The 26,663-nt window shown below is 37.0% G+C and overlaps 1 protein-coding gene across 20 annotated transcripts in view; it reads left to right on the top strand.

The window, feature by feature from the left end:
• The window catches only part of RBFOX1 (RNA binding fox-1 homolog 1), a 1,284,179-nt gene that overhangs the window by 517,894 nt on the left and 739,622 nt on the right, over window positions 1-26,663 (top strand). For 15 of the 20 annotated variants that reach the window (XM_061473743.1, XM_061473744.1, XM_061473748.1 and 12 more), the window contains one exon: window positions 17,667-17,729. The exons of 2 other annotated variants lie outside the window; for them this stretch is intronic. In XM_061473743.1, coding sequence (XP_061329727.1) covers window positions 17,667-17,729 — 63 coding nt within the window. Of the gene's footprint in view, window positions 1-17,666; window positions 17,730-23,283; window positions 23,345-26,663 lie in introns of those variants that run through there. 3 more of the 20 variants (XM_061473747.1, XM_061473750.1, XM_061473738.1) reach the window with 2 other exon arrangements.

Raw genomic sequence — 26,663 nt, 5'->3', positions numbered from 1 at the left:
ATATTAAACCTCAGAGCAGGCTAAAAATTCTTAGCACAGTTACAATACACGTCTATTTTTGAAAAACTTAAATTACTTTTAAAAATGTTATTAATATTTAAACTGACACTCCAGGGGTGCATTAATATTTCTGAAATTATTCAAATTGTGGTTTAGATATTTATTACACACATTTTGCATATTCTCTTTTGCTATTTTTGCTATGCATCTGTTTATGAACTTTTTACATTTGGTTAATACCCTGGAAGGTGCATGAGGATGTGAAAGTGAGGTGGGAGAAAACAGTTGCGTGAACTCCTGTGGCATTCTTCCCTTCTGTTATAAATGCAACCATGATATAATAATGAAAAGAGCTCAACTGATCTTCTCATTCAGAGCTTCTTTGTCAGCTTGAGCCAATGTTTCTATGCAGGTCTGTAAGAATGTTGCATCACATTTTCTTTCATTTTTCTTAGTTGGTGGCCTGTATCTCCTGTGCTGAAGTTTTGGCTATCCAAGAAAAAAAGAGAATCTTGAGTAATTTCAGTCACTTGAATGCTGTAAGAAAATGCAGTCATATTGAGCACATGTGAGAAGACCTGGAAGTAAAGGTAGACAGAGGTTTTAATATCTGTTGTCACTGCACATACTTCAGCCTCTGGATAGAAAATGGTTTTTGTTTTGAAATTCAGCTTTTATCTTCCTTGTTATCCAGAAAAATGTTTTGGTAGTTCTTGGGGTGGGGAAAAGGAGGAGAAGCCATACTGTGTACAGGAATTTACTGTGTCATAAAGGATGCAAAAGGAAATTGCAGCTCTCGTAATAACAATAGCTTTGCAAATAAGATAGAGGAAAAATCTTCAATATTTCAGCTGTGCTGCAGTGGCGTATCTAATGGTGTGCTTTGTATGAGGTACATAGCAATCATCCTGATTTTATTGTTCAGTAATACAAATATTAGTATTGAAGATATGTTTAGAATTAAGCACACTACTTAATTCTTAGTTTGGGGACTAATGCTCCACACTTGTTTATTTCCCTGTGATTTATTTTCATACTTGTTTTATTATGTTTATACTTTCTTACTGGTATTTTAAACAATCCTGTTATTTCTGGATTACAAACCTGTATTGTGCTTTTTTTTTTTTAATCAATTTTCAGAATTTCAGAAATAAAACTTACTGAGAAAAAGATGTGAAGTAAGGCAAACCAGCCTTTAAACATTGCAGAGTAGTTCCAAACTGCTGTTTTACTGTTTTCACATTATTTCTGCCTGGATTAAGAACAATGTAATATAGAGCTGTTCTGAAGTTTTATTAACCAGTTTCTTAGTGTGAAATCATTTGTTCAGGAAAGAGTGTAAATCATCTGAAGGGAAAGAAAATTGATTTTTATACTGCCTTTCACTTGTTGCACTCTTAGCTTCATTAGTGTTTCTAGGTATTATAAAATGTTTAAAACTTGATATATCGAGGTATTTGAATGGATTTCAGTCATTAGAGAATTATAGTGTTATCACTCTAGTATTGGCACATTGGGAAGTAAGTGTGTGCTTTACTGTTATTATAGCCATAAATAGAATTTTTTTGTCTGGCAGTATGAAAGAGCTGATACATGTTAATGAGAAACTTTGAAACCATGCTGTAATGTAAAGGTAAAATATGTATAAATAGCAGTGGTACAAATGTACTGGATGTGACAAAAAAGTATTTGGAATCATGCAAGAATTCATGAACTCTTCAGTTTGGGGGCATTTTGCTTCTGTGTTCAGGCTATCAAAGTTACCAGCTATTGCAGGAAATCCCCAAGAAAATGTGATATTAGAAGTATTTCTCCCTTGCAGTGCATGGATTATTATACAAAGGACTAATATAGTACACATGCTAACACGGCAAAGTACTTTGCCATCAAATAGGATGACCTAGAGAAGACAAAAAAATACTGAGAAATCAAATCCCAAGACATATTTTACAGTTCACTTGTAAGTTTTATGTGATTTAAAATTAAATAAATGCATCCTACAAAGTATGTAGGAGCAAAATTTACTCTTTTTCTGTAGATGCTCTCTGGTTTTGTTGTTGCCATCTTACATTCATTTCAGCAATGAAGATGTTCAATACATTTATTGTAGCCTTTTGCTTTTTTACTTATTTCTAGTATTTTGAAGCCATTAAATTGGATCTTCTAGTTTAAATGTGTCTGAGAGCATGATAAATATTGCAGGAGTTCCTTAAATTTTTTGTCTTTGGCTATGTTTGCAAAGAAGTGCAACTTTTTAATCATTTGAAGTGTTTCATTTTCAGTTTATTTAGCAGCCTAATGTCGGATAACCCAATTCTGTCACTATCTTCTGACTGAATTGTATTTTATTGCACAAGTGGTGTATTTTTATTTCTTCTGCAAGCTTCAGTTGTTATTTGCAAGAGAAGTCTGCCTCAGTGAGGATGATGGTTATATACTTCCTGAAGCCCTGAATCAAGGTGCTTGTTGTTCAGTAATAACAGAAGAACAGAAAAAAACTCTTGAAATCTCCTGTTTTTCAAAGAAGAGGTAGTGAAGTTGCGTTTAGGTTATTAGTTGTTTCCCAGAGGGATGAATTGGAGATGCCTTTAAGCTCAAAGAAATCAGCGTTCTTTATTTTTGGAGCAGAGATCCTGTCTAACTTGCCATTTCTCAGCTGCAACCAGTGTTCACATTCTAGTTAAAAATTCTGTTTCCATAGCTTCAGGCTGTTTGTGGTACACTTGTGCCACTCCTTTTGTATATTTACATCTTGCAACTAAATTCTATCTCTTACAATGCCATGTGTCTAAGCAATTATAAATGAGACTTATTCTAAGTCTCCCACCTAGGTAGATTTTAAAAATTCCTGTGTTGTTTGAAAACCAGAGCATTTCATAATAAGCTGCCACTGATGTCCTGGATTGAAACTTTCTAGGTTTCAGTTTGGTTGCTACCAGTCTTCTCTCTCTCCTGTAATTCTGGACACACTGGGACCACTGGGTATTCCCCAGTGCTCAGCAGATGTCCATGCAGATGCTTTCGATAAGTGTAAAAAAAATCCTGATAATTTTTCTTTCATGCTTCTCATACAGAGGAAAACCGGTAAAATAAAATCCAGATTTAAGAGAATAGAATTCAAAGTTCCCACTCTTACTTACAAATATGTAACATACACTGACTCTAATGGAAAGTGCTGTTTTATCTGTCAGTGTTGAGTAATGGTTTTCTTTCCAAATAAGGCTGAATTACTTGTGCAGCTTGCATATCAAAATTATTTTTAATATGTTTTCATTTTTAAAATGTAATGGGAAAAAACTATTTTTGCATTTGTATCTGGGTTTGTAAACAGTCTTATCAGTTTTACTTTATGGGAAAAACCACTCAGGGATAACAGTACAGTGCTATTTATTACTGCGTGTTCTGTAGAAAAAGAAGAAATCAGAACACTTTGAAATAGAATGCTGGTAGTTTTCTGTTGGACAGTGCAGTAAACACATGCTTTCCTGAAACCAGGTGACTAATGGGGAAGCAAAAAAAAAGTAATAGTTCCATTTAAAACTTGCATTGGCTTTCCTGGTTTTGAGGTTTTGCCTAATGCATAGTATTTATGGTCTTAGAGCATTGCTAATCTGTTCAGGAAGGAAAGGATGCTTTTGTATAGTGAAAATATTCCCTTCATACGTTCCTAGTTGTATTTGAGACAGCTAATTCTGTGCAAATTGTTGCTCCTGTGTCAGTATGGTAAGAGAGAAGTTCAGAAATGAGTTCTAAACCATGCCACACCTGTACCAACAGTTAATGCTGCTAATTTTCACTGGTAGCCTGCCAGTAAGTGAGGAACAGATGCCGCTCTAATTAATAGTCAAAATTAAAACCCTTCATGAATGAAAATGACTGAGGGAAGGCAGAATAAGCAAGTTCATTTTCTCTCAGTTTCCAGGAATTTATTTTTTTTCTTCTTATGTCTCCACCCCTGTTTACCTGAAGTGTTCTCTTTACGAGTCTGGAGAGCAAATGTGCAAAACTTGGAGATGAGATCAGTACCATGTCCTGTAACCAGCAGAAATGAAGTGTGTTTGAATAACACAGGCTGACATGGTGATTCTTTGTGTTTCTAACCAAATATGTATATTCATGATTGATGAAGTAGGGTTTATGAACTCTTCAGTAAAGGCAAATAAGAAAATCTGAGATGAAATCTTCTTCAGTATTTCTTGTTTTGACTTCAAAAGTGTGTAAACTTAATATATAACTTACAATCACTTGGGTTTAGGTTGGGCTTCTTACCTGAAAAATGTGGGCATATTTTAGTACTTGTTTTCATATCATTTTGATGCCTTTACTCACCTCTGACATTTGTTAGTGGAGCATTACTACTTTTCTTAGACTTGAATAATAGCACATCATCTCACTGTTTGTTCCCGTGTGCCAAGGAAAATGTTGAAAGATGAAGCACATTGCTGTCATACCATTAAAAGGATATTTTGATTCTGAGGAAGTACAAGCAGTGCATTCCTTTAGAAATAAAAATGCTAGCTTGATTAAAAAAGTTTCCTACAAAGAAACAGCTAATTACATTGATAGCACATTAACAGAATATGCAACTTGACTAAAGATGCAACAATAAATCAAATAAAGTAATTACACAAATTGAAGCATCTTTGAAAAGTAGGACAAGTTGTCTGAATGTGTTGTTTATTTAATATCACAAGAGCAAACAGTAAGACAGGTAAAGTACATCAAAATATTAATTATATGGATTCACGCTATAGCTTATAATAAATGCTTACTTGCTGCTTCTCTTCAAGGGAACTGCTGATAGAAGTTAAAGCATAACATCTTGAATTATTCACCAGTATCTGAATTATGATGAGTAGATCTAAGTGATACCCAGAAGAGCTTTGATATTCAAAGAGGACAAAGACAGCACAAAGCCATTTCATCAATTCTTTGTAAGTTGTGGATATGAGATTTGAATCGTTCCTTCCTGCATGCATTTTTCAAGCTACAAACTATTGTGCTATAGTTTTGAAAAAATAAAAATAGCTATGCTTTGGTTTGTAAACTACATCTTTGTCCTGTTCTATAATAAAAATTTAAAAAAGCAAACCCAAACCAAATAAAATTCAAAGAATTTCCAAAATATTTTATAAAGTAAGATTTTTTCTTTTTTTTTTTTAAAGGATGACTATAAATGTTGCCATGATTCCCTTAGACAAATCATTATCCAACAGCAACCAGTATCTGATGCTTTCAAGGTGATGATTTCAGTAAAGAGCTATTGAACCTTTTTATTTTGACTTGGTAACATTCCATTTAAGCAGGCACTTGTCTCATAGCCCATCTAACAATTTCTCTGAACCCCTATGAAAGATGAAGATATATTACACTGCATGCAGGCAGAATTTGGTTATTCCACAGAAGCTTTTTGTTTCAGGCTGTGACTTACTGCCTTACCAAATCTGACAGCAGTTTTGAATCAAATCTTGATAGCATAATTTTTGATGAGGTGTAAAATAGAGATTAGAATTTAACCATTATAGTTGGCAAGTAGTATGGGGCACTTGGATGTTGTGGCAGTGGCACAGTGAACAGCAGCTCCTGCCTCACTCCCTGAAATGGCTGTCACCATGGGCTTCAGTTCTTTCTTCCTATTCAAGGGAGTCATTAGCAAGGGTATGTTCCCAGCACCTTTGGATTAATTGCTCTTGTGTCCAGAAGCCAAACAGCAGAACAGCTTTTCAGGAGTGTAAATTGGTTTTGATAAGAGTCTGTCTTCTAAAAGTTACTTATACTGGGGAGTGCATTAAAACAGCAATAACTTTGGCACTAAGGGTTGTTCAGACACTCTTGGTTTGAACCCACATGGAGTGCAATTTTGAGAAGTGTGCATTTTTACAATTAGAATTTTTTAACAACTTCATCCTCAATGTGACCTCATGTTAAGGTTTCCATATCTGCACTAACTAAGGATCCTGATCTGTTGCTTGGCATTGGAGATGGTCTTTTTCTAAGGCTTAATCAAGAAACTGATGAAGAATATTTTTGTTCAGGGGGAGAAGCTATTGCTGCATTTATGTGACTATTTGAGAAGTGAATGCCAATTTTTGAGTGAAATTCCTGAGGAATGTAGTTTTGGCCAAGGAAAGAATAAGAATGGGCAATAGTTTATAACGTATTAATTGTATTCATATCACAGATTTTGAGATTCAGGCTGTATCCTTACTTATTTATATAGAAAATAGTCACACTCCCATTGTAACTACATACAGCATAAATCAAATTGTGCTTGTGTCCAACAAGACATCTCATCCTCAACTATGTGGGCAGGTGTCTGGAGTCAGATGTTGCAGTGGAATCCCTGCACAGTTGAGGGCAAGTCCAGTGTAGTGCAGGACAGAGCTCAAGCATCTGTCCCTTGGTTTATGGTGTCACAAATATAATTTGACTTCTTCGAGTGCTGGCTCTCTTGGTGTATATAGAATGGAAATGAAGCAGAGATGGGATTAAATGTGTAAATTTGAAATCGTTTTGGAAGGCAGTTCTGCAGGAGAACTTGCAAATATATAGGGAAAATGATAAAGTGCTAATAATGGGAGTTGTGTGAAGTTGCAGGATAATCATTGCACAAAGTGAGTCATTTGCAAAGGTAATATGGGGAGTAGGAGAAGAAATGGAATAATTTAAATATGAAAGGCGATGAGATGGACTGAATCAAAGTATGACTAACAAGGTGATTTAGTGAGATGTAGTTAAGCTGGATGCAATGTGATTTAAAAAAAAAGTTTAGATTTAGTAATAGAATTGTAGACATTGAAAACAAAATACAGAATAAGCAAAGGATTCTAAGTGGAGCTAATGTTTAGCAGCAATATTTTCAGTGTAAAAACAATTAGGCATTTAATTATAATTTCATTAATTTTAAAAACTGCATCCTACATACATAAGCATTCACACTAAAGAAAAAAAAAAGGAACAAGTTGCCAGGTTGTTGTAATATAAAATAAACACTGAAAGGGAAAAAATACATGGGCCATGAATTTACAGTGTCTCTGTAAAATAAGTGATGGACATTTTACTGTGAACTAAGCAATGTTGGATAAAATAAAAGATGAGTAAAAATGAGAGCTAAAAAATGAAAAGTGTAGATGCCACCTAGAATCTGGGGTTTGCTGTATATGATAAGCAGAAAATTTAAAAAGTTTCGAGTTTATGAAAGGGTACTAGCAAGTGCCACTTGTTGGTGACCTAATACTGGACTAGTTGTGCCACTGGTAGGATGCACTGCTTGAGTAATATGGTTCAAGATTTCAGATCCTTTCCAGGATTTTAGAATTCACAGCTCACAGGCTAAATATATGCCATACATTATCTGAAATTTAGGCAAATTCTTTAATGGCTTAGAGTAGTGGCTTTTCTGGCTCAAAAGAATTGACCCTACAAAAATAAAATGTACACCTTATTTATGTACCCCCATGTCTGATTAGCAATGCGATGATTGCATACACCGTGTACCTATAATGTGATAAAAATACATGTACTTCATTACCAATACTAAATATTGGTATTTATATTTTATGTCTTTATGCCATCATTTCTCCTCACTAAATGGGAAGTACTGTTGTTTATTAAAAAAAATAAGAAAAAAAAAATCCTGATTCTTCTTCAGATATAAAAAATACTCAAAATGAGCTCTGCACTGGGGATTTGTATGCTGAGCCCCTCAGACTGAGTCTTTATTATGACTGAGCTTTATCCTTGAGCATATAGCTTGCAATTCACTTTGAATACTAAGTATCAGGCTCGAATGCACTGGTGAGGGATTTGCAGCAGCCAGCAGGTTCCTATTCCAACCTTAGAAGCCTTTGACCTCTCTCTTCATTGATAAGTGGTCTTATTTCACATGTGTCGGCTTACTGGTGGGAAGCTCCTGATGCTGTGAATGATGGAGAAACTACCATTACCTGCAGTTTGTGATTCTCATAGTACACTCGGAAAGGTTACAGAGGAAGAAAAAGATCTGCAGAAGTGGTCATTGAGAAATGTGAAGGGAAATGTGTGATGCTTACAAATCTGGTTCTTTTTCTACTTGCATGTAGCACATCTAGAAAAAAAAAGTAGTTTAAAAATAAAACCAACAAACACGCAACCTTTTTTTGTTTGTTTACAAATTGCAAATTTTGGATAAATGGTTCTACAGAGATGTATTCTGTCTGACTGGGCTATAGTTTGCATGATTTGTATTTGTGTTTTTGGGTCCTTTTTCCTCCCATGCAAATCAGAAGGTGATGAGCACAGGCAGAAATGTTTCGTAGGGCATGTTGCTCTTCAGGAAAGCCTACTGCTTTCCCTTGACACAGCTAGGCTTCTGACTTGTTTTTCTTCTGATCAGAGGTGAGCATTTGAATGATGGTGTGGGATCTGTGTGGACTTTCTCTGTACTATGACTTTACATTTTGCAATAATAATCTATTTACTCAGCTGGAAACAACACTGCCAAATAATTCTTTTGAGAAGAGACCTAGCCCAAGGTTTGCTTGTTTGATGTAAAGTAAAGGCTAAATTATTTTAAAAAACCAGTTGCAGTCATTATACCTAGCAGGAATAAATCTACAGACATGAAAGATTTGTATTCCTTTATTGTTTGCTTCTTTGTCATACTGAGACCTTACTACTTCATAAACGGTAAGAATACTTCCAGCAAAATTGGTAAAGATACATCATGTGCAAAGAGACAGAACTTTTGCCTTCTCTATAGAATTTGGCCTGTGGTGGGTCCCACAAACTGTGTCTGGGGTCCAGCACTGTTTATGTGACATCTGGTGAGAAGATTGGTGCTTTCAAGACCTCATAATCTTATAAAAGCCAATTCCTCTGAAGATTGGTAACTGTCAGTGAATCCATCCATTGTGTCAGAGGATGCTTGTATTTGCCAAGGTGATAAAAATTTATTTGGATATGAAAATGAGGAGTCTACCAAAATCAGATATCCTTTGTCCTCAAGAAACATGCTTCAGTCAGTGGAACATGCTGTACCCTCTAACTATAGTTTTGTTGTTCAGGCTTCAGAACTACTGTATGCTACTGCATTGCTCTTGTGTGTTGCATTTTCCTGATTGTGGTAATGGATGCAGCTCACAGTTGGGCTGTTTCTGTATGAATAATCATGTCATGGATCACAAAGCTCTAGGGTAAACTGGTTCTGGTTGTTAATTGCAGATGGTATTTATTAACATCTAAAGCTCTTAAGGCAATGCCAAAATTTTCATTAAAAAAAGACGAAAAAGAAGAAAAATGGGCAAATTTGCCATAATTTTCTCTGCATCTGAAATTTCTTTCGAAACTGCTTTCCTACAGGCATAATTCATCTCTTGACCTATGACAGATGAGAGAACAGTTAGTTTAAAAATGCCCTGTTCTGAAAGTACAATGTTTCTGTTGCTTAGTCCTTGTCAGTATTGGGGTGTTTGGTGCTCAGAGCTTACCACTGGAAGTGACAGAGGGACTTCTTTACTGCTGCAGCTGGTAACAATTAGGCGTTTTTCAAATTACTTGGTTATTTTTGCATTGTCTTTGAATGCCTTGAATTTGTGATAAATGACCTTTTAGTCTAGCAGGCATATGAGTGTATGCCTTGGTGAGGCATATAAATAATCTTGCTGATGTTCATGGAATTGCTCTACCTGCTCAGGATCTTTGGCAGAACAGTCTCTATTGCAGGAAAGTGAGGAGAAAAGAAAACAATGTTGAAGAGAAGTTCTAAATCTGGTATTTGTTAAGTAGTAGGTGTGATGACTATAGTAATAGAAAAGCATGGTGCCTGGGCCTTTGCCACCTGCCTGCACTGACTGGGGAGCTGATTCTCCCAGAGGTATGGGAAAAGATGTGTTTGTAGTGAGCTGTCCCTGCAGCCAGTTTTGAAAGATTCCTTTTTTTAAGGGACCTTAAAAAGCTATTCAATAACCTTAAGCTAATAAAACAGTCTATATATAAAGTAGGGGGCTAGTTTGTGTGGTGTGTGGGTTCTGGTGGTTTTGGATTTCTGTTCGTTTTTTGAGATTTTGGGGGCTTTTTTGTTTTTGTTTTTTTTTTGAGGGAGATTTTTTTTTTTAACTACTTTTGTAAGTATTTTCGAAGAAACTACTTTTCAGTACATTTTCAGTGTAGGCAGCTTTTTCTTCCATTGAGTAATTTTCAAAATTTGTTTTTCATTTTTCTGTCATACAGATGTATTTTTTACCTTTGTGTGTTTTATGCCTCAGGAACAGATAAACACGTGGCTATATTTTTGGTGTAGTAGCCTTATTTTATCAAGAGTGCTTTTAAGTAGTCACATAAATGTAATTCTCATTCTGTTCTACTGCACTGATCTCTCTCCATTGTCTGCCCAGACTGTGGCTGGTAAAAAATGCCAAAGAAACCATTGAAAGGATATTTGAATGTCACTGCCACTATTACAGGTTTTTCCCTTTTGAGCCGCAAGTTCTGGGAGTCTGCTATGTGTAGTAATGTCCTGGAGTTAATGAAACTTCTCAGTCTGTGGACTTAGGGCAGTTCATTCAGTGCAGGTGAAGGTACATATCCTTTGTCATAGCATGAAATGAGCAATTATTGGTGTTTGTAACTACAGTAGTACTGCTCTAAGATGAAGAGAGGCTTAGTGTGGCATAGTGCACTTCGACTTCTCTCAGTAGCTGGAGAGCACTGAAGATTTTATTCATCGAGTGAGTATGCACAGAATCACAGTAACTAGCGTAAGGCATTTTTGGTACATAGCACTGTAAAAATATAATTGGAAGATTTTTTTTTTCCCAAAAAAACTTTTTAAACAAAATTTGAAATAAAGAAGAAAAAACATCACTAAAAACCACTAAGGCAGTAATCAATCTCTGTCATTGGGCTTGGAAAGGAGGGGAATTACATGAAAAATCACAACTTTTTGGGGTTAAACCCTCTAACATTGTATTTTCTTTTGGAAAATTGCATTAAAAAGGGAAGTGACTTCTATTCCCATGCAGAGGAAAGTTGCCTACAGAGGATGGGCAGTTACCAGCTAGCACGAGTTCTGTGCAATCTGTAGCAATATTCTTTGCATTGCCACCATTTAGGCATTAAGATATTTTGATTATTAACTAGGGCTTTTATTTTATTTTATTTTTTTTTATCATAGCTTGTGAGGGGCTGAGGTTGTTCCTAAAGGACTATTCAGTATCTTGTAGAAAACTATTTAAGTTTTCATTTCTTGAGCAAGTATTGGGTTATGAAAAAAACCCCTAAAATATTGTTAGGAATACAATTAGTAAAGTACATCACAGTGCCTCCCCCTCTTTTACTTTCTCTCCCACAGTGTAGTTGATGTCTTCATGTATTGTTGGGACATTAGTCTTTATAACGGCAATGGAATGCTATGTATTTTTGAAAAGTCAGTAGCAAGGTAGTAAGTGTCAGTGAGGCAGATTTCCTACATTATTTTGATTCTAGTTGTCCTTTCTCAGTATTTCTTTCAGTTTCATAATGTGTTTACTGTTAATACTAGAGTTCTTATGCTGAAAATATTTAACCATCTGCATGATGTCAGCCATGGGAGTAACCCTTTTGAACTCAGTGGCTTACCTTATATTTAAAATACAAGTATTTATTTAAATGTTGTGGCAATTTCAATCATCATCTCAGTGTAGCAGGCAGATGGATATACCTTGAAGATGATGCTTTTATCACAAAGAGATGAAAATAGAAGGAAGTAGTTTGAGGATATCACAGTCTCGTTTTATGTCTCAGTCCATACAATGCTGCTGTATTCTACAGCCCAGAGGAGGCACTAAGAACTTGTTTGTACAAAAACTTAAATAATATTTAGAAATTGGTGTTTTAACAGATCCGTGGCATTTTTACCTCTGTAAATCGAGGCAGTTATGAGTGTTGGACATTACAATCTCTGTTGTACAGATGAGAAACAGCATAGATTTTAGTTAATATGTTGAAGCTCTTGCCTGTTACTGGTCTCTTGTCATCACATTGCACAGAATACTTACTAAGGGGCATAGCCCTAAAGATAGGGAAGTTACACTACAGAGCAGCTTGCCGAAGATCTAGGGCAGAGCTGAAACCAGTTCTGGTCGCATCTTTAAAGTATCTCCTCTCATTTACTGAGAGCATACAGAATAGAGTGCAAACTAACAGACATAGTGTGGAATGCTGACATTTGGCCTTGATATTTCAAGCACGTTCTTATGCCAGTTCAGTTTCAAAAGCCATTTGGACAACCCCTCACTTAGATTCACCAAATCTTGGTATTTTTCCTCTGTTGCAAAGAGAACTTCCCGCATATGAAAGAAAAAAGCTCTCTGTGCTCCTGTAATTCCAAATATAATGGATTCCATTTACTTTTGAGACAAAAATTTACTTAATTTCTACAAATCAAATATAGAAACCTCACAGAAAATTATTTTCACAGGACTTTACACTATTATCCATTTTACAGTGAATATTCCACAATATTTTTCTTTGCAGTGAACACTGTCTACCTATAAACGCATTCTTGGCTGTGCCTTTAGTTTCACTCTTGATATTGTATCAAATGTTTTTCTACTCCTTGAATTTCTTCTCTTTCTGATACACAGCGTACAGTCTGTGCCTAATGCTTCAGATTCTTTTCCTTTAGAAAACTGACCCAGGGCACCTTGCTTCCATCCTGCTCTTGTCACAGAGAGAATGTTCCCTGGCGACACTGGGCTACCTTTCTGTCACAGCAGTAGCACTCCTAAGAGGAAAAGTGAGTCAATGGGAATCTGAACACAAATCTGTCATAAGCCTGGTAATTATGATTGCATTGACTGCCAGGTTTGAGCACTGTGATAACAAATGTGGACATTCTACAGCCTCCTTGCTGGGTATCTGTATCTAGGATATGTCTTCTTAGAGCTGACTGCTTCTGGAGAGGAGAGAGCTGTGTCGAGTCTGTATCCCCCCATATGGGGTGCAGCCCTATGGGGTCTAAACAGGGAGGGTAGATCCAGGTACTGAAAGGAGAGTCTGTCCAAAGTGAGATGGTAAACCAGGCTTGTCATCTGCCTGGGGAGTCCAGTCATGAGCAGCAGTTCACTGGGACAGAGAGAAGATGGAGACAAGTGACAGTGTGGGTCTAAAGTCCACACAGGAAACTGTACTGAAAGACAGACTGGACAGAAGATGCAGCATAGGTTTAGGGGGTCCAGCCAGACTGCCTACAAGCCATGTCTGAGTCAGGGCTAGAGGTAACCCTATGGGATAGCTTAGGCCAGGGACCAAAGCCTGAGGAAAACTATTTTTTCCATTGTGATAAGAAACCCTGTTCAGTCAAATACTCATTGGGATCATTGCATTCTCCCAAAAATAGCAATAATAAGGTGATGCTCAAGACATGATTAAATTTAATAGTACGAAAGTGCAGCTAGAAATGCTCAGTAAATGGTTTCAATCTACCTCTTCTAAGGCTAATCAATGCAGAGAGATTCTCTACATTGAGTATGCTAGAATAAATATCAGACACAGTTTATCATACTCCAGTTGCATTTCTTTTTTTCTCCTTTCCTCTGTTTTTTAACCTGATGTTCTAAGGATTTCTTTTAGTGCTTACGAACATCTCCTTTTGACAGACAGTGCAAATTAAAAGATATGGCTACGCAAAGGAAACTGGAACCCAAATATGCCCCCTGGGTTTTCATTTACAGTTAGAAGCTACAGACACAATTACTGCTGACAGAAATTCAGAAGCCAGTGGCAGAGTGCATGGGGCAGTAGATTCATGCCAGGCAGTAATTGGGAAGATTATTTTTAATCAGAGCATATCCTACAGCCCAAACATTAGAAATCTCTTGTAAGGCTGACAGGAAATTAAACTGAGACCAAACAAAAAAGCCTCAAAATAGAAGTAATATGGTTAGAAGTCTAATGATGGCAAAACTCACTGCTTGTTGTATTTGGCTGTTATCTAAAGGGAATGACTTTTAACTTGCAGGAACAGATATCATTGTTTAATTGCATTTTTTGAACAGAATTAAAATAAAAACTTATCAGATTAGATCAATTTCTACTCAGGTTTTTGATAAAGGTGTGAAGCAGTAGGTGCTAAGTCAGGCTTAGTAATTGTGTATATGTGTAAGTAGTAATTTTTATTGCTTTGGGGGGGTTTCTTTTTCTCTTTTTTTTTAAATTTAATATAATGCTAAAGAGAGCATTATATGCTCTTCTATGGAAAAATAATATAATGTACAGGGTACTTTTGGAATACCTGTGCATGGTAACTACATAATTTATGAAGCCTGAATGGCCTGGGGCTGTCTTCCTCAATGACCCTGCAGAATAACTTCTGCTTATTTGGGCTGCCTGAGCTGCCTGCCCTGAGGGAAGAAGAGACCTGGGTGTTCTCAATACTTTCTATGCACCTGAAATTTTCACCTGAAAACATAACTTTTCCATTTTTAAATGCATCTTAAAAGCATCATCTTCTTTACCAAACTTTTACATGTATGCTTAGCAGGACTTGTTCTAGTTGACTCTTGTAAAGAAAGACTGGAGCACTGCAGAATGGGAGCTTTGCTTGTGATCTAAAGAAGGGTATTGCTGTTCTTGTATATGCCTATCACATACAGATGTTGTAATACCAGATGCAAGCAAAATATTGCTGATTGTATATTTATGTTTGATAGGAGTGCAAAGCAAGAGCCTACTCCATGATTTGCTAAGGTATGTGGCAGTTGTGGAGAACAAAATTTAGCATTGAAAACGTGTATCTTATTTTTCTCTACAAGGCTGATTTTGGCTGTGTGGACAGTCTTAATGACTTTTCCTGTCAGTACAAAGAATAAGAAGGTATAACATCAAGTCCATACTCGGGTTATCTTGAGGTTTATAAACAGGATTTTATCAGAATGTAGTTTTTCTTCCACAAAATTATTAGCATTTTTCAGCTGTATTTCATTCTACTGAGAATTCCTTCATATAATCACATAAATATGACTGAATAATCTTGCTTGTTTAGATACTGACTGAGTAGCCAGATAAGAACTAAGGCATGCTGCATAATGTATGCAGTTTCTACAAAGTGGTCTTTCTGAGCCCTGGAATCACTGGGCTGTGCTGTGTGGTGGGAATGGTCTTCAGCACCAGGCTGTGTGCAAGAGTCCCGTGGTGCACTGTGCAAGGAGCTTTCCTGAACTGGCTCCTGCTGTGAGGAACAGGAGCACTGCTTTGGGTAAACAGGCATATGGACCAGGCATTCCTTTGGTTGGGCAGAAATATTGACAAACCTTTGTATAGTTTGTAAATTCTCTGTTCTTCCTTCTGTCCAGCTGTATGGTGTGAAAGTATGATCAGTGATGGTAAGGAGAGTACAAGGCTGCAGCTGGAGTTCCGCTCTCCTGTTGGCAGGTGCTTTTGGACTATTTGTTTTGAGGAAATCCTGTTTTCACTTGTCAAATTGCTAAACATTTTAAACAACATCTGCAGTCAGCACAGCATGAAACTTAAACATTTCTATGTGAAGGAAGTTACCGAAGGGTCATACGGTACTGAAAATTAGGCAAAATGAATAATTACTTGTTAGTTAAGCATAGCCAAGTTGGTTTAGAGGTACCTATTTCTACAGTTTCTCATGCGTTTGCTCTGATTTCTTACAGCAATAATGCAGGAATCCCATAAAACAGTATATACTTATTTTCCCAGTGTTGCATATATTCTTCAAATTCTGAACATCTTATTTCTGTGTGTATTCTGAGTTCCCTCAGTCACTAGAGCATGCAACTGCAGGATAAATAAGGAAAACTAGCAGTAGCAGTTGGGAGTATAATGTTTCTAAAATTAATGATAGGTAACATTATGCTAACCAGGAAGTCTGCTAGGATTGAGTGGTCAGATAAAAGTTGTTCAGAAAAGGAATACTAATGTATTGTAACCTCAATGAGGCATTTTAATCAGTACCAAGTCTAAAAAGTATGAGTTTGCATTAGAGAAATCACACTCATTTCAAATCGTGAAACCCAAGTACCCTGATGGAGAAAACCCAAGAAATTAATTTTCAGTTATTCAGTTTTGTTGACCATGAGTAAGTTTCACTGTAGCATTGCAAGATGATCCTAAATCAGATGTCATTTTTGAAAATGTAGTCCAATCACTTAAAAGATACTTCTTAGAGATTTTTAAGGACCTCTCAGTACTGTTAATTTATCTGGCGTTGTACTCAGACAAAGCTGAGTACATCTCATACAAAGAAACACTACCAAGAAAGCAGATGTACTAGTTTTAATGTATAGTTTATGCACATATGCAGCCTTCTTACATGAGCTGCCTTTTCTGTAGTATTTTTGCATGTATCTGGTTTACTTTATTTCATAAATAAAAGGAAACTTGTGTCTTAGCTCGGAAATTGGTTAATGTTGGGATTTGGTCAGTAAGACAGTTGCAGTTACCACTAGGAGCTTCAGCTGTGAAGCTGAGGCTTTGATACACGCTCTCCTAGTGATGGTCCCTGCTCTAAGGAGACCAAAGTGCAAGTATGTTTTCTGTTGCTGATTGTGACTTTTCCCAGTTCTGAAGTTGCTGGGGTTTTTATCCATATGTGTGATGGTTGCAGTTATTACCTGACATACTTCTAGAACATGGACCTTTCTGGTACTGGAGCTTCTTGTTATTTATTTACCCTCAACTGCATGAGAGAGAGCCACTACTGGTTTTGTTTTTTGTTTTTTTTTTTAATTTATGATTTTATTTTTATTGAAATCACAATTTCAGTAAAAGGAGTAGCATACTTTGTGAATAACTACTCCATATATTTACTGTTTGGAATTTCATTGAAGTGAATAAAAAGTATATTACATTTATCTTCAGAATGTTTTGGTAATACATAGATCTAGTTGTGTATTTCGTTTAATGACTCAAAATATGCCTAGTGTTTCTGTTTTTAAGAGTGTTTGTATCAGAGAGCATAAACTACTTTTGCACATGAAAATGAAAAATGCATGTAAGGAGAATCTGTTATAAAAAAGCATGGCTGAGCTTACTGTAACTTCTAAAACCCAATGAATAATTCAGTAAATTACTACATGTCAGCAGCTGCTTGTCAATAAGAACAAGTGGCATGGAATACAATGTAAGCCCATTCTAATTCCCAGCTATGTGCATATATAATATATTATGGATGGCCCCTTTTGTTTGTGTGTATTATGATAATATTTCTTTTGCAAAATTGCTTGAAGTTTTAACTTGAAAAATCCATGAAAAGTAACTCCTACCTGTATGTTCCTATTGTGACAGAAACCTGGACTGGATAAAATTTTGAATTCTGCATGTCTATTTAAGTAGGTAAATTCATAATGCAAACACTGGATTTAGAATCCAAGTAAATTGCAGACTAACTGGAGATTTTACTGCCTATTGAATGATTAATAAAATAATGAAATCTTTGTTGATATTTGTGAATCAATAAGCAGATTTTGCTGTTCAGCTTTGTACTACAATAAAAGTGTAATTATGACCCCATAATGTATGCATCCCTTCTTGTGAAAGCCCAAATAATGCATTATCAATTCTATTTTTTGTTACAACGCTTTTAATCTTAAAGCCTACATTCAGCCTTCCATGGATGCAGGGCAAAATATGATCTCCTTTTAATCTTCATTTACAGTACAAATGTCTTTTTCTGTTCTTAGGAAACTACACAGAAGCCCCATGCAAGTGGTGCCTATTGTTTTCATGATCAGACCCTTCTTTCAGTAAGTCCACTGATTTTTGTTGGTGTTTGTTTATTTTAATTTCCTCGGAATTTGATTGACATCTCTGTTGTGCTGTCATAATGAATTAAGAGATACCTTGGGATTCACAACTTGCCGTGCTGGTGCTGGATTGCAAGGCTAATAGACCATAAGTACAAGATCTGTGAACAACAGCTTGCCAGCGATACGCTTAGAAAATAATAATCCGTGTTTCTGGCTGTAGGTTCAAGTGCTTTTCTCTTCTATTTCCCTTTTACGTGTTAGAGTTACATCACTACTGTTTTTATTTTTCCTTCAGCTGATTCTGAAAGAAATCATTTTGTATATGGATTAGTCACAGACACTTTTTTTCAGTGTCCATAGAACAGCTATGATAATTCATCATGCTTTCCTTTTTAAATGCACCTGTGATGTCAGGGAATATCATGGACTAAGCTCCAAAATTTATAGGACATGTAGAAAAGTAATCGTGCTGATTCATTTTGCACCTCTTTCCTTTCTGAGAAGAGCCTTTTGCATCCAAACTGTTTGTTGTTCTTTCATACACAGTTTTATTTTTTCTTGTAAAGTTTGTTTGTGTTAATACATGCTTAGAAACAATATTGATCAAGCACTTTTTAATCAGGATAGAACTTTCTATACTTCTAATAACATACAGAAGTAGCAAACCCTCCCTCCCCCCCGCCCCAGCTCCACTCCCAATGTATGGTTCTTGATAAGTGTATATTTGGTACTTCTCAAACAATTTTTAATAATTCTCTCCTTAAAATAAATTGCAATCCTCTAATATTTTGTATTGGGAAATAAGCGTGACTTGTTCTGTATTGGGCTGACTGAATAGATTTCTGTTTTGTATTTAGGTACTTCCTATGTGTAGAAAGTAAAGAAGTTGAACATGTGTGTTGACAAAATAATAGGCCAGATTCACATTTTTGTTCAAATGTATTAATATTAGTTGTTGAGTTCTGCCCCAACACACAGTTTGGTGGCATTGAAAAAATGAGATATTCAGTCCTTGTTAGAAATAAGCATTTTACATTTATTCTTCTACACTAAACACAATCTTCCTCTTTATGTCTTTGAAAAAAAGATTTCATTATTTCAGAAAGACTGCCTGACTTACAGGGTAGAAAAAAACAAGCCTGTTCATCTTGAGGACAGATTTAAATCAATTCTGTAGTGCTCAGCATGCTTGTTGCTTTTAGCTTTTCCTCCATCACAAACAGTATTTTCTATCACAGAATAACCTTACAGCTCCTAGCAGAATTTGATGCAGTTGACAGCTTTTGTTAGAAAACAACAGGTAAAAATTGCACGAATGAGGTTGGGGTTTCTAACCTGTGGGAGACAGTGGTCCCTGAGATAATTACTGCATGTTTTTAGGAAGCTAACATTAATTTGGCTGTGAATTTAGTGCTTCAGTATCTATAAATGTAGTTGAAGGAAAAAGGTATTAATCTTCCTTCAACAAGCTAAAGCTGAGATTTTGGGTATATGACAAGAAAGAAGAAAATACTCATTTTGAATTTGGGGAAGGTTTAATGCTGCCAAATCTCAGTGTGCATAATTGGTTTTATTATTTTCCCTTGTGATCACAACCTAACCAGCACAATGACTATCAATCAACTTCTAGGGCTAAGAGGTCATTTTTTCCCCTGCTCAGACTGAAGTCCAGCATGTTGCCTGGTAACAGTGTATGTAGATGAGTTGGCTCCTAAGTACACCATATGGCTGGGTGTTATGCCCTATTCACCCGTGACATGATGTACATGTGTAGTACATTGCTGGTTATAAAATGGTTTGTCCCGTTCCCTTGTTTAGAAGAAGCATGTAAAAAATAGCAGTACCAGTCCAACACAGGCATTCTAAGATGACGGTATTCTATACAATGAAACAAATGTCTGCCAAAAGTGTCAAAAACCTCATGGAATAATTACAATAAATTTTGTGTTTGGCATGCTTCAGTTGAATTTATGTATAATTTGTAGCTATTGTTGCTTTACAGTATTTGTCTATTTATTGTAATAGATAAATATATTGAGACAACTATAGTTTAAACAGATTAATTACAGAGATATCTTGGGTTTTAAAATTAAATTTTATGGATTTATTTGGCATTTGACCTTCTATTAATTGTGCAATAATGTCTGCAGTACAAAACCAATGCTACAGTGCATTGAGCAAACTAGTAAACAAAGCAATTGAAGACAGTTCCAGCAAACAACAACTAAAAATACACATGACAAGCAGAGGAGACAGAGTTGTTCCAAATATACCATGGGAAATAAAGCACAAAGAGTGGCTGGCAGGCAGCTTGTAGCAGAAACCTAGATCAGCAGAGTCCTCACTCAATCCCGTAACTAGAGCATTTTTTACCATTCCATTGTTAGAAACTGTAATTCCTTAAGGTGGGAATATTGCAAAGTGCAATGTTAGGCAACAGTATGTGCCATGAACTCCGTGTGCTGGCCATTGTATGCTTGTTTAAACTGAGAGAAAAGAAATGGGATTGCTTTTACATGTAATGACAATGATCTTCACAACGAGGGTTGGAAGCTCATTGCCTGTTTCTCTGGTTGGAAGCCTGGCCGGCTGACAGTGGCTGTGCTGTATTTCTCTGTTTAGCCAATTTGGAAAGATGAGTTACTGTGCTAAGCCCTCCTCTACACAATTCCCTTGCCCAAAGCTATAGTTTTTTAATAAAGAAGCCTTTTCTCTTTGGCATTCCACCTAAGTTGTCTGAAAACAGTTCAGAAAAAATTGTAGAAGAAAACTGTTGTCTGTTCTGTGTTTTGTGGAAAGTGCTGATGACACCAAGCTGTGTGGTTCGGTTTATACACTGTAGGGAAGGAATGCCATCCAGAGGGACCTCGACACACTTATGAGGCGGGCTGATGTCAACCTCATGAGGTTTAACCATGCCAAGTGCAAGGTCCTACACCTGGGTCGGAGCAATCCCAGGCACAGCTACAGGTTGGGCAGAGAAGAGATTCAGAGCAGCCCTGTGGAGAAGGACTTGGGGGTGTTGGTTGATGAGAAAATGAACATGGGCTGGCAGTGTGCGCTTGCAGCCCAGAAAGCCAACCGTATCCTGGGCTGCATCAAAAGGAGCGTGACCAGCAGGTCAAAGGAGGTGATCCTGCCCCTCTACTCTGCTCTTGTGAGACCTCACTTGGAGTATTGTGTGCGGTTCTGGTGTCCTCAACATAAAAAGGACATGGAACTGTTGGAACAAGTCCAGAGAAGGGCCACGAGGATGATCACAGGACTGGAGCACCTCCTGTATGAAGACAGGCTGAGGAAGTTGGGGCTGTTGAGCCTGGAGAAGAGCAGGCTGCGTGGAGACCTCATAGCAGCTTTCCAGTATCTGAAGGGGGCCTATAGGGATGATGGAGAGGGACACTTCATTAGAGACTGTAGTGACAGGACAAGGGGTAACAGGTTAAAACTTAAACAGGGGAAGTTTAGATTGGATATAAGGAAGAAGTTCTTTAATGTGAGGGTGGTGAGGCACTGGAATGGGTTGCCCAGGGAGGTCGTGAATGCTCCATCCCTGGCAGTGTTCAAGACCAGGCTGGACGAGGCCTTGGGTGATATGATTTAGCGTAAGGTGTCCCTGCCCATGGCAGGGGGGTTGGAAGTAGATGATCTTAAGGTCCTTCCCAACCCTAACTATTCTATGATTCTATGATTCTACAATTGCTTTTTGAGAAGAAAGTTCTCTATACCTGTCCATTCTGTTGGGTTTTCTTTTCTTCAGATTGTGTATAGTTGTTACATAGCTTGATAAAACATACTGTAGTTAAGTGACCTCATTTTATTATTGATGTGTTTCCTTGGCTAGAAGTTTTCAAAGTAACAGAGAAAGGATGAGACAGTGGTACTGCTTCATGTTAATTTGATAGTTGCATCTTTTGGAAGATCTGCCATGATAATCCACATTTTAAACCCCTGCAGATGTAAATGCATATATGCAAATATGCTGTCAGTCTCAAAAGAGCGTTGTCTTCACTTCTCCTACAGTCTGTCAGTGATACAACAGTAGTCACTCTGCTGTAAAGGCCTAGGAAGGCATATAAAGAAAGGCATTTAAACCCCTTTTCTCTAATTTGAGAGCTGTGTTTTCCTTTCAATTGTAAACATTTTTTAAATAAGTAACTAAAAAATAGCTCTTATTGCATTGAAAATAGTTTTGTTATCAGGGATTATGGGTCCATTTTCCCTCTCATTAAACACATCTTTTAAAATTGTTAATACAATAAATCAATTTTCCAAAACAACATAGCTTGCCACAGAGGAATCTGAGGAGTTCATTATGATCTGGGGATTTCTACCTGAAAGGCATGAAAATATAATTGTGAAAGAGAGCTATTATAAAAAAAATCACAATTGTCTTAGAAATGAACCGGTATTACAACATTTTTCTAATGAATGTATAAGGAAAAAGGGTTTAATGATTGTATTCTTATTTATTCCTCTATCTGTATTCTGATGTAGTCTGAGGGATAGTATTAGTCTAGAGAATTGAATATTTTTAAAATTGCAGTATTCTGAATTACTGATATCTGTGAATTACAATAAAAAGAGTTGAAGAATGGTAGTTAGATAACGTAAATGAAGCAGTAAGTTCTGCTCCATTACTTCATCTGAGCTAGGATGGGGAACTGTTTAGTTGTTAGTATCTGCTTCATTGTCATATTATTCATTGTTGTTTTGTGATATCTTCAAATATCCTCACAGTTATTGCAGGAATTCATTAAGGACCAGAAGCAGTGAGGCATTTACACACTCCTAATGATAAGCAGGAGAATATTCTCATGGATGTTTTTTCTTCAGAAAAAGCTTTAAAAGTGGCTAAGCTTGACCTGTGATTGAGTTTTTTTCTAGTGCTGGTGTAAGGTAGCAGCTTTTGGTGATTGATTAGATACAGTCTTTAATTCCTCCCTGCATAGGGAACTTTGCTTCCATAGGGGAAGAGAATGTGGTTTTCTTTTGTTGGACGTCATTAATTTTAAATTTGTATCAGTAAAATCTTTAATGATTTTAAGTGAAAAGAGCAGTTAAGTGGTAGCAGGTTTACATGAATCACTGTTAAACCACTGCTATAATTTATGACCACCTAAATTGTAAAACGGCAGGGGTTTATGTTTGTTAAAGCTGCAAACCAGAATACTGGTGGTCTGCTTTTGATTTTACAGGTGGTTATGCTGCTCGTTTCACTTAAGTCACGGTCTTCCTACATAAATAAAGGAAGAAACTGTCCTTCGTTAGAGTGTGCTTAATCATTCCTGCAGATGGTTGTATATGTATTTATTGGAGCATCTAAAGAATTTAGAAGTTACCTTCTCAAAGCAGATTTTAAACAGCACAAACTTACTGAGATGAACAGGAGAGTTTGGAAACAAGAGGCAGGCTCCTAGCATAAGTGGGTTTTTGGAAATCCTGCCCCATTTAACTGTGTAAGTAAAGTTAGCTTTGTAATTCTCTCTTGGTTATATACAAATGTGCATGTACAGAAATATCTAACAATTTCTTCTTTTCTTCTTCCTCTAAGAATGCAGTCAGTATTTGTTTCTAACGGATTCCTCTGTGAACTTTCTAAATCCTTTGTCTTTGTAAGTGGTCTTTTGAATATATCAAGTAAAAGCTATAGGGGCTGAGTATAGATTAACCATAGGATCTGAATTTACTGCACGTAGCAGCCTGTTTTCCGACACTACACAGATATTTCCTTCAGAAATGTTGTTTTGCAGACATTTTCTTATTCAGGCATTATGAAAATTTTTACATGCATGTAAACACATAGCTTAGAATTCTTCCACTGGCAATTGTATGTGCTCTGGATATTCTCCAGATTACGGCATTACGATGTTTTTGATCAGGTTCATTTCCATAGTGTTGTGGCATTTAAGAGATATCATGTCTCCAAATTCCTGTGAGATTAGTACGTTATTATGTCGTTATTACAGAAGGAAAAGCAAGAAAATTGAACAACCTGGCTGATGTGCCAGGAGGAGTATAGCAGAGCTAGGATCTGAATTCGTATTTCTCAAATCCCAAATCATTGTCTCTGTCACTGGGCCATCTTTCCTCCTGCTCTCCCTGTAATCCAGTGCCTTTTATTGTTAATTATTTTTACATTTAACAAGTGAAAAAGAACTTAAATTCCATGCTCTCTCCTGTCTCATAAAAAATTGAAAATTTTCCTCAAGAAAATCGTGCAATTACTGAAGTCCTATCAGCATAGCTCAGAGCTAATTGAAATTTAACACTCCTCATGACAGCCTGGGTCATGTCAGGGGTGTTAGCATTCTTTATTAAAGATACATGCTTGATCCTTTTTTCGTCGTCTTTGAAGAGCTTACAGATTTCTGCAACTTTTTTTCTGATAGTGCTAATTATGCAAAGTGAAGGTGCAGTCATTGCAAGCTCTTGGGTAGCTCAGTATAGCAAATGTTGTTAACTGTAGCAATGATACTCTTGAGCTTTGGGCTGTGTTCACAGCCCAGGATTTGTAGAAGATTCATTTCTGTGTCACTGGGTTATTGCATGCTAGCATGTAGCCACATCTGCAGTGAATTCAGGTAGGGCTGTCAGGGAACAGCAAAGCCACGAGCCCGTGGCAGTGCATGCACGTAGGATTCTGTAAGGGGGAATCACTGTGTCCCTGTGCATGGTGCATTCATAGTAGATCTAGTGCAACAGTATTTGGCTTTTTGTGCATTGTATGTTGGACCTGGGAACCTGCTGAGCTATGGTTGCAGCACAAAGCACAGATGTGAAAGCTTATTACTGTTTCAGTGCTACTGCTCATGGAAATGAACAGGCTTTTTGGATTGTAATGATTGGATTAGATGTGGGGAAAATTTAATTTCCTCTTTCCCCCCCCCCCCCCCCCCCCCCCAGTTACAATTGAGGTTAGTTATTGACTTGCCAAGTCTGTGTTGTAATGTGTTATTCCTGAGCAGCTTGTGTACAACCAACAGAAAACATGCTCTGTGAGAATTTCTACTGATCCTGCAAGATATGTAACTGCTGGCTCTTTAAATTTTGAATATAGGATTGTGAGTTGAAATTGTGCCTTCAGTGAGGAAGAATAATGCTGGAAAATAAGAACACATTCTACATAGTTTAAGAGATGAAAAAAGATAAAACAGCATTTGAGTTTCACAGAGTGCATTTGCGTTTGGCAACACTCTTCAGCATTATTCACTACCTTCAGAAACTGAACTATGCCTCTTAGAACTGCTTTTGTCTGTGGACCTTTCTAGAAGCTAACTAGCAGCTAGGGGAGTGTTCTAGCACTGATCAGTGGGGCTTAGCAATTTGGGATTTCTTGCTAAATAGTTAAGCCTGTAACTTTTACAGTACTGAAATACATTTACATCTGTTAATGCATTTGTGGGAGAGATTTGTCTGTGAGCTACCAAAATTATTGCACACTAATCATGCAGGACAAATTTGTACAGATTGATGGAAGAGCTTGTCTATGTATGTAGAGGGAGGACAGCTGCCTGCACCACTCTGGGACAGACGGTGTGCTGGCATATTGTAGCTTTACTCTAAAGAAGCACTTGGCTTGTTAGATGAGGCAGGTTTCAGAGACCAGCGCACAAGTCGTATTCAGCTGCCATGTTCCATATTTCAGTCTTGGATATATCTTCTTTATACTGACCAAGTCAAGAAACGCACTGAATGTACATGGTGTGGACCCTGGCTGCAAGTCTCATACGGTCTGAAATATGTCTTTGGACAGCTGGGGTCAGCTATCCCTGCTGTTTCAACTCCCAATTTCTGCTCCCCTATTCCAAAAAGAAAACCTTGATGCTGCTCAAGCACTGCTCAGCAGTAGGCTGGCAATAGCACTGTTGTGTTATCAACACTGTTGCACACACGATTCCAAAACACAGCACCACATGGGCTGCTATGAAGAAAATTAGCTCTATCCCAGCCAGACCCAATACACTAGTAAAACTGCTGCTTTGCTTCTTTACTGTGAAGGTTCTGCTTCCTTCATCTGCGCCCCAGAGGAGAGAAGTTTTATGAGCACATTAGGAAAAGAGACCAAGTGGTGCAACAGAAACACTAGAGGGGTAGTGGTTTTGTTTGACGATTTGGTTTGTGTTTTTTTCTTTATCTTGAGGGATTTTTTGCAAGCTAAATGATCCAGTCAAAAAAAAAAAAAAAAGTAGGGCCTACACTGAGAAAAGATTGATGTGAAATCCTTTACAGATTATATTTTTGTCAAGACCGAGTTGTTGTGTGCTATTGATTTTTAGATCTGCAGTCTACAAGTAATAAAAGTTGCAGAGGCAAAATAATTTAAGGTGGTTTCCTATCTTTTGTATAAGCCAGGTTAGGATATTGAAGTACAAATCAATTGCTTTGCCAGTCACATTCCTTGAATGCCAAAGGAAAATTTCAGTGTGAGTTATGGTTTCCAAATGTTTGTGTTTTCTGGTTCTGAGCCTTATCTTACAGGCAATAGGGCTTGTTTTTTCTGACAAGTGTGTCTGTAGCTTGGTCACTAGTACACCAGATAGCTGTAAAGAATCATAGTAGGGGACTCCTAGCAGCAAAAATATGAAATATAATTATGCAAAAATAACTTGCAAATAGCAGGATTCAATCTGAAGGTACAAGGGCAGACAAAGTGGTAGCACTATCATCTATTTGTGGCTGGTCAATATTCTCCCACGTGCACTGACGGATGGTGCCAGAGATGATCAGTTTTACTACTAAAACAGTGGGAACATCTAGATGATGGGAGTTGAGTGTATCAAGGCAGAATCAGTATCGTAGGGGTGCTTTTGTCATTCAAGGCAGAAACTCTGAATACATGAAGATTGTGGGGATTCAACAATATTCACCTGGAAATATTTTATTTTAGCTCTTGGCTACCAACGAAGGCAGTAATAAACTAAAAGTGGTATT

Source organism: Pezoporus flaviventris, unplaced genomic scaffold (genome assembly GCF_033815535.1).
Source record: "Pezoporus flaviventris isolate CSIRO_AGI_PZ_B2104156 unplaced genomic scaffold, CSIRO_AGI_Pfla_v1 ptg000078l, whole genome shotgun sequence".
NCBI lineage: Eukaryota > Metazoa > Chordata > Aves > Psittaciformes > Psittacidae > Pezoporus > Pezoporus flaviventris.
This window is presented reverse-complemented; position numbering and strand designations above follow the sequence as displayed.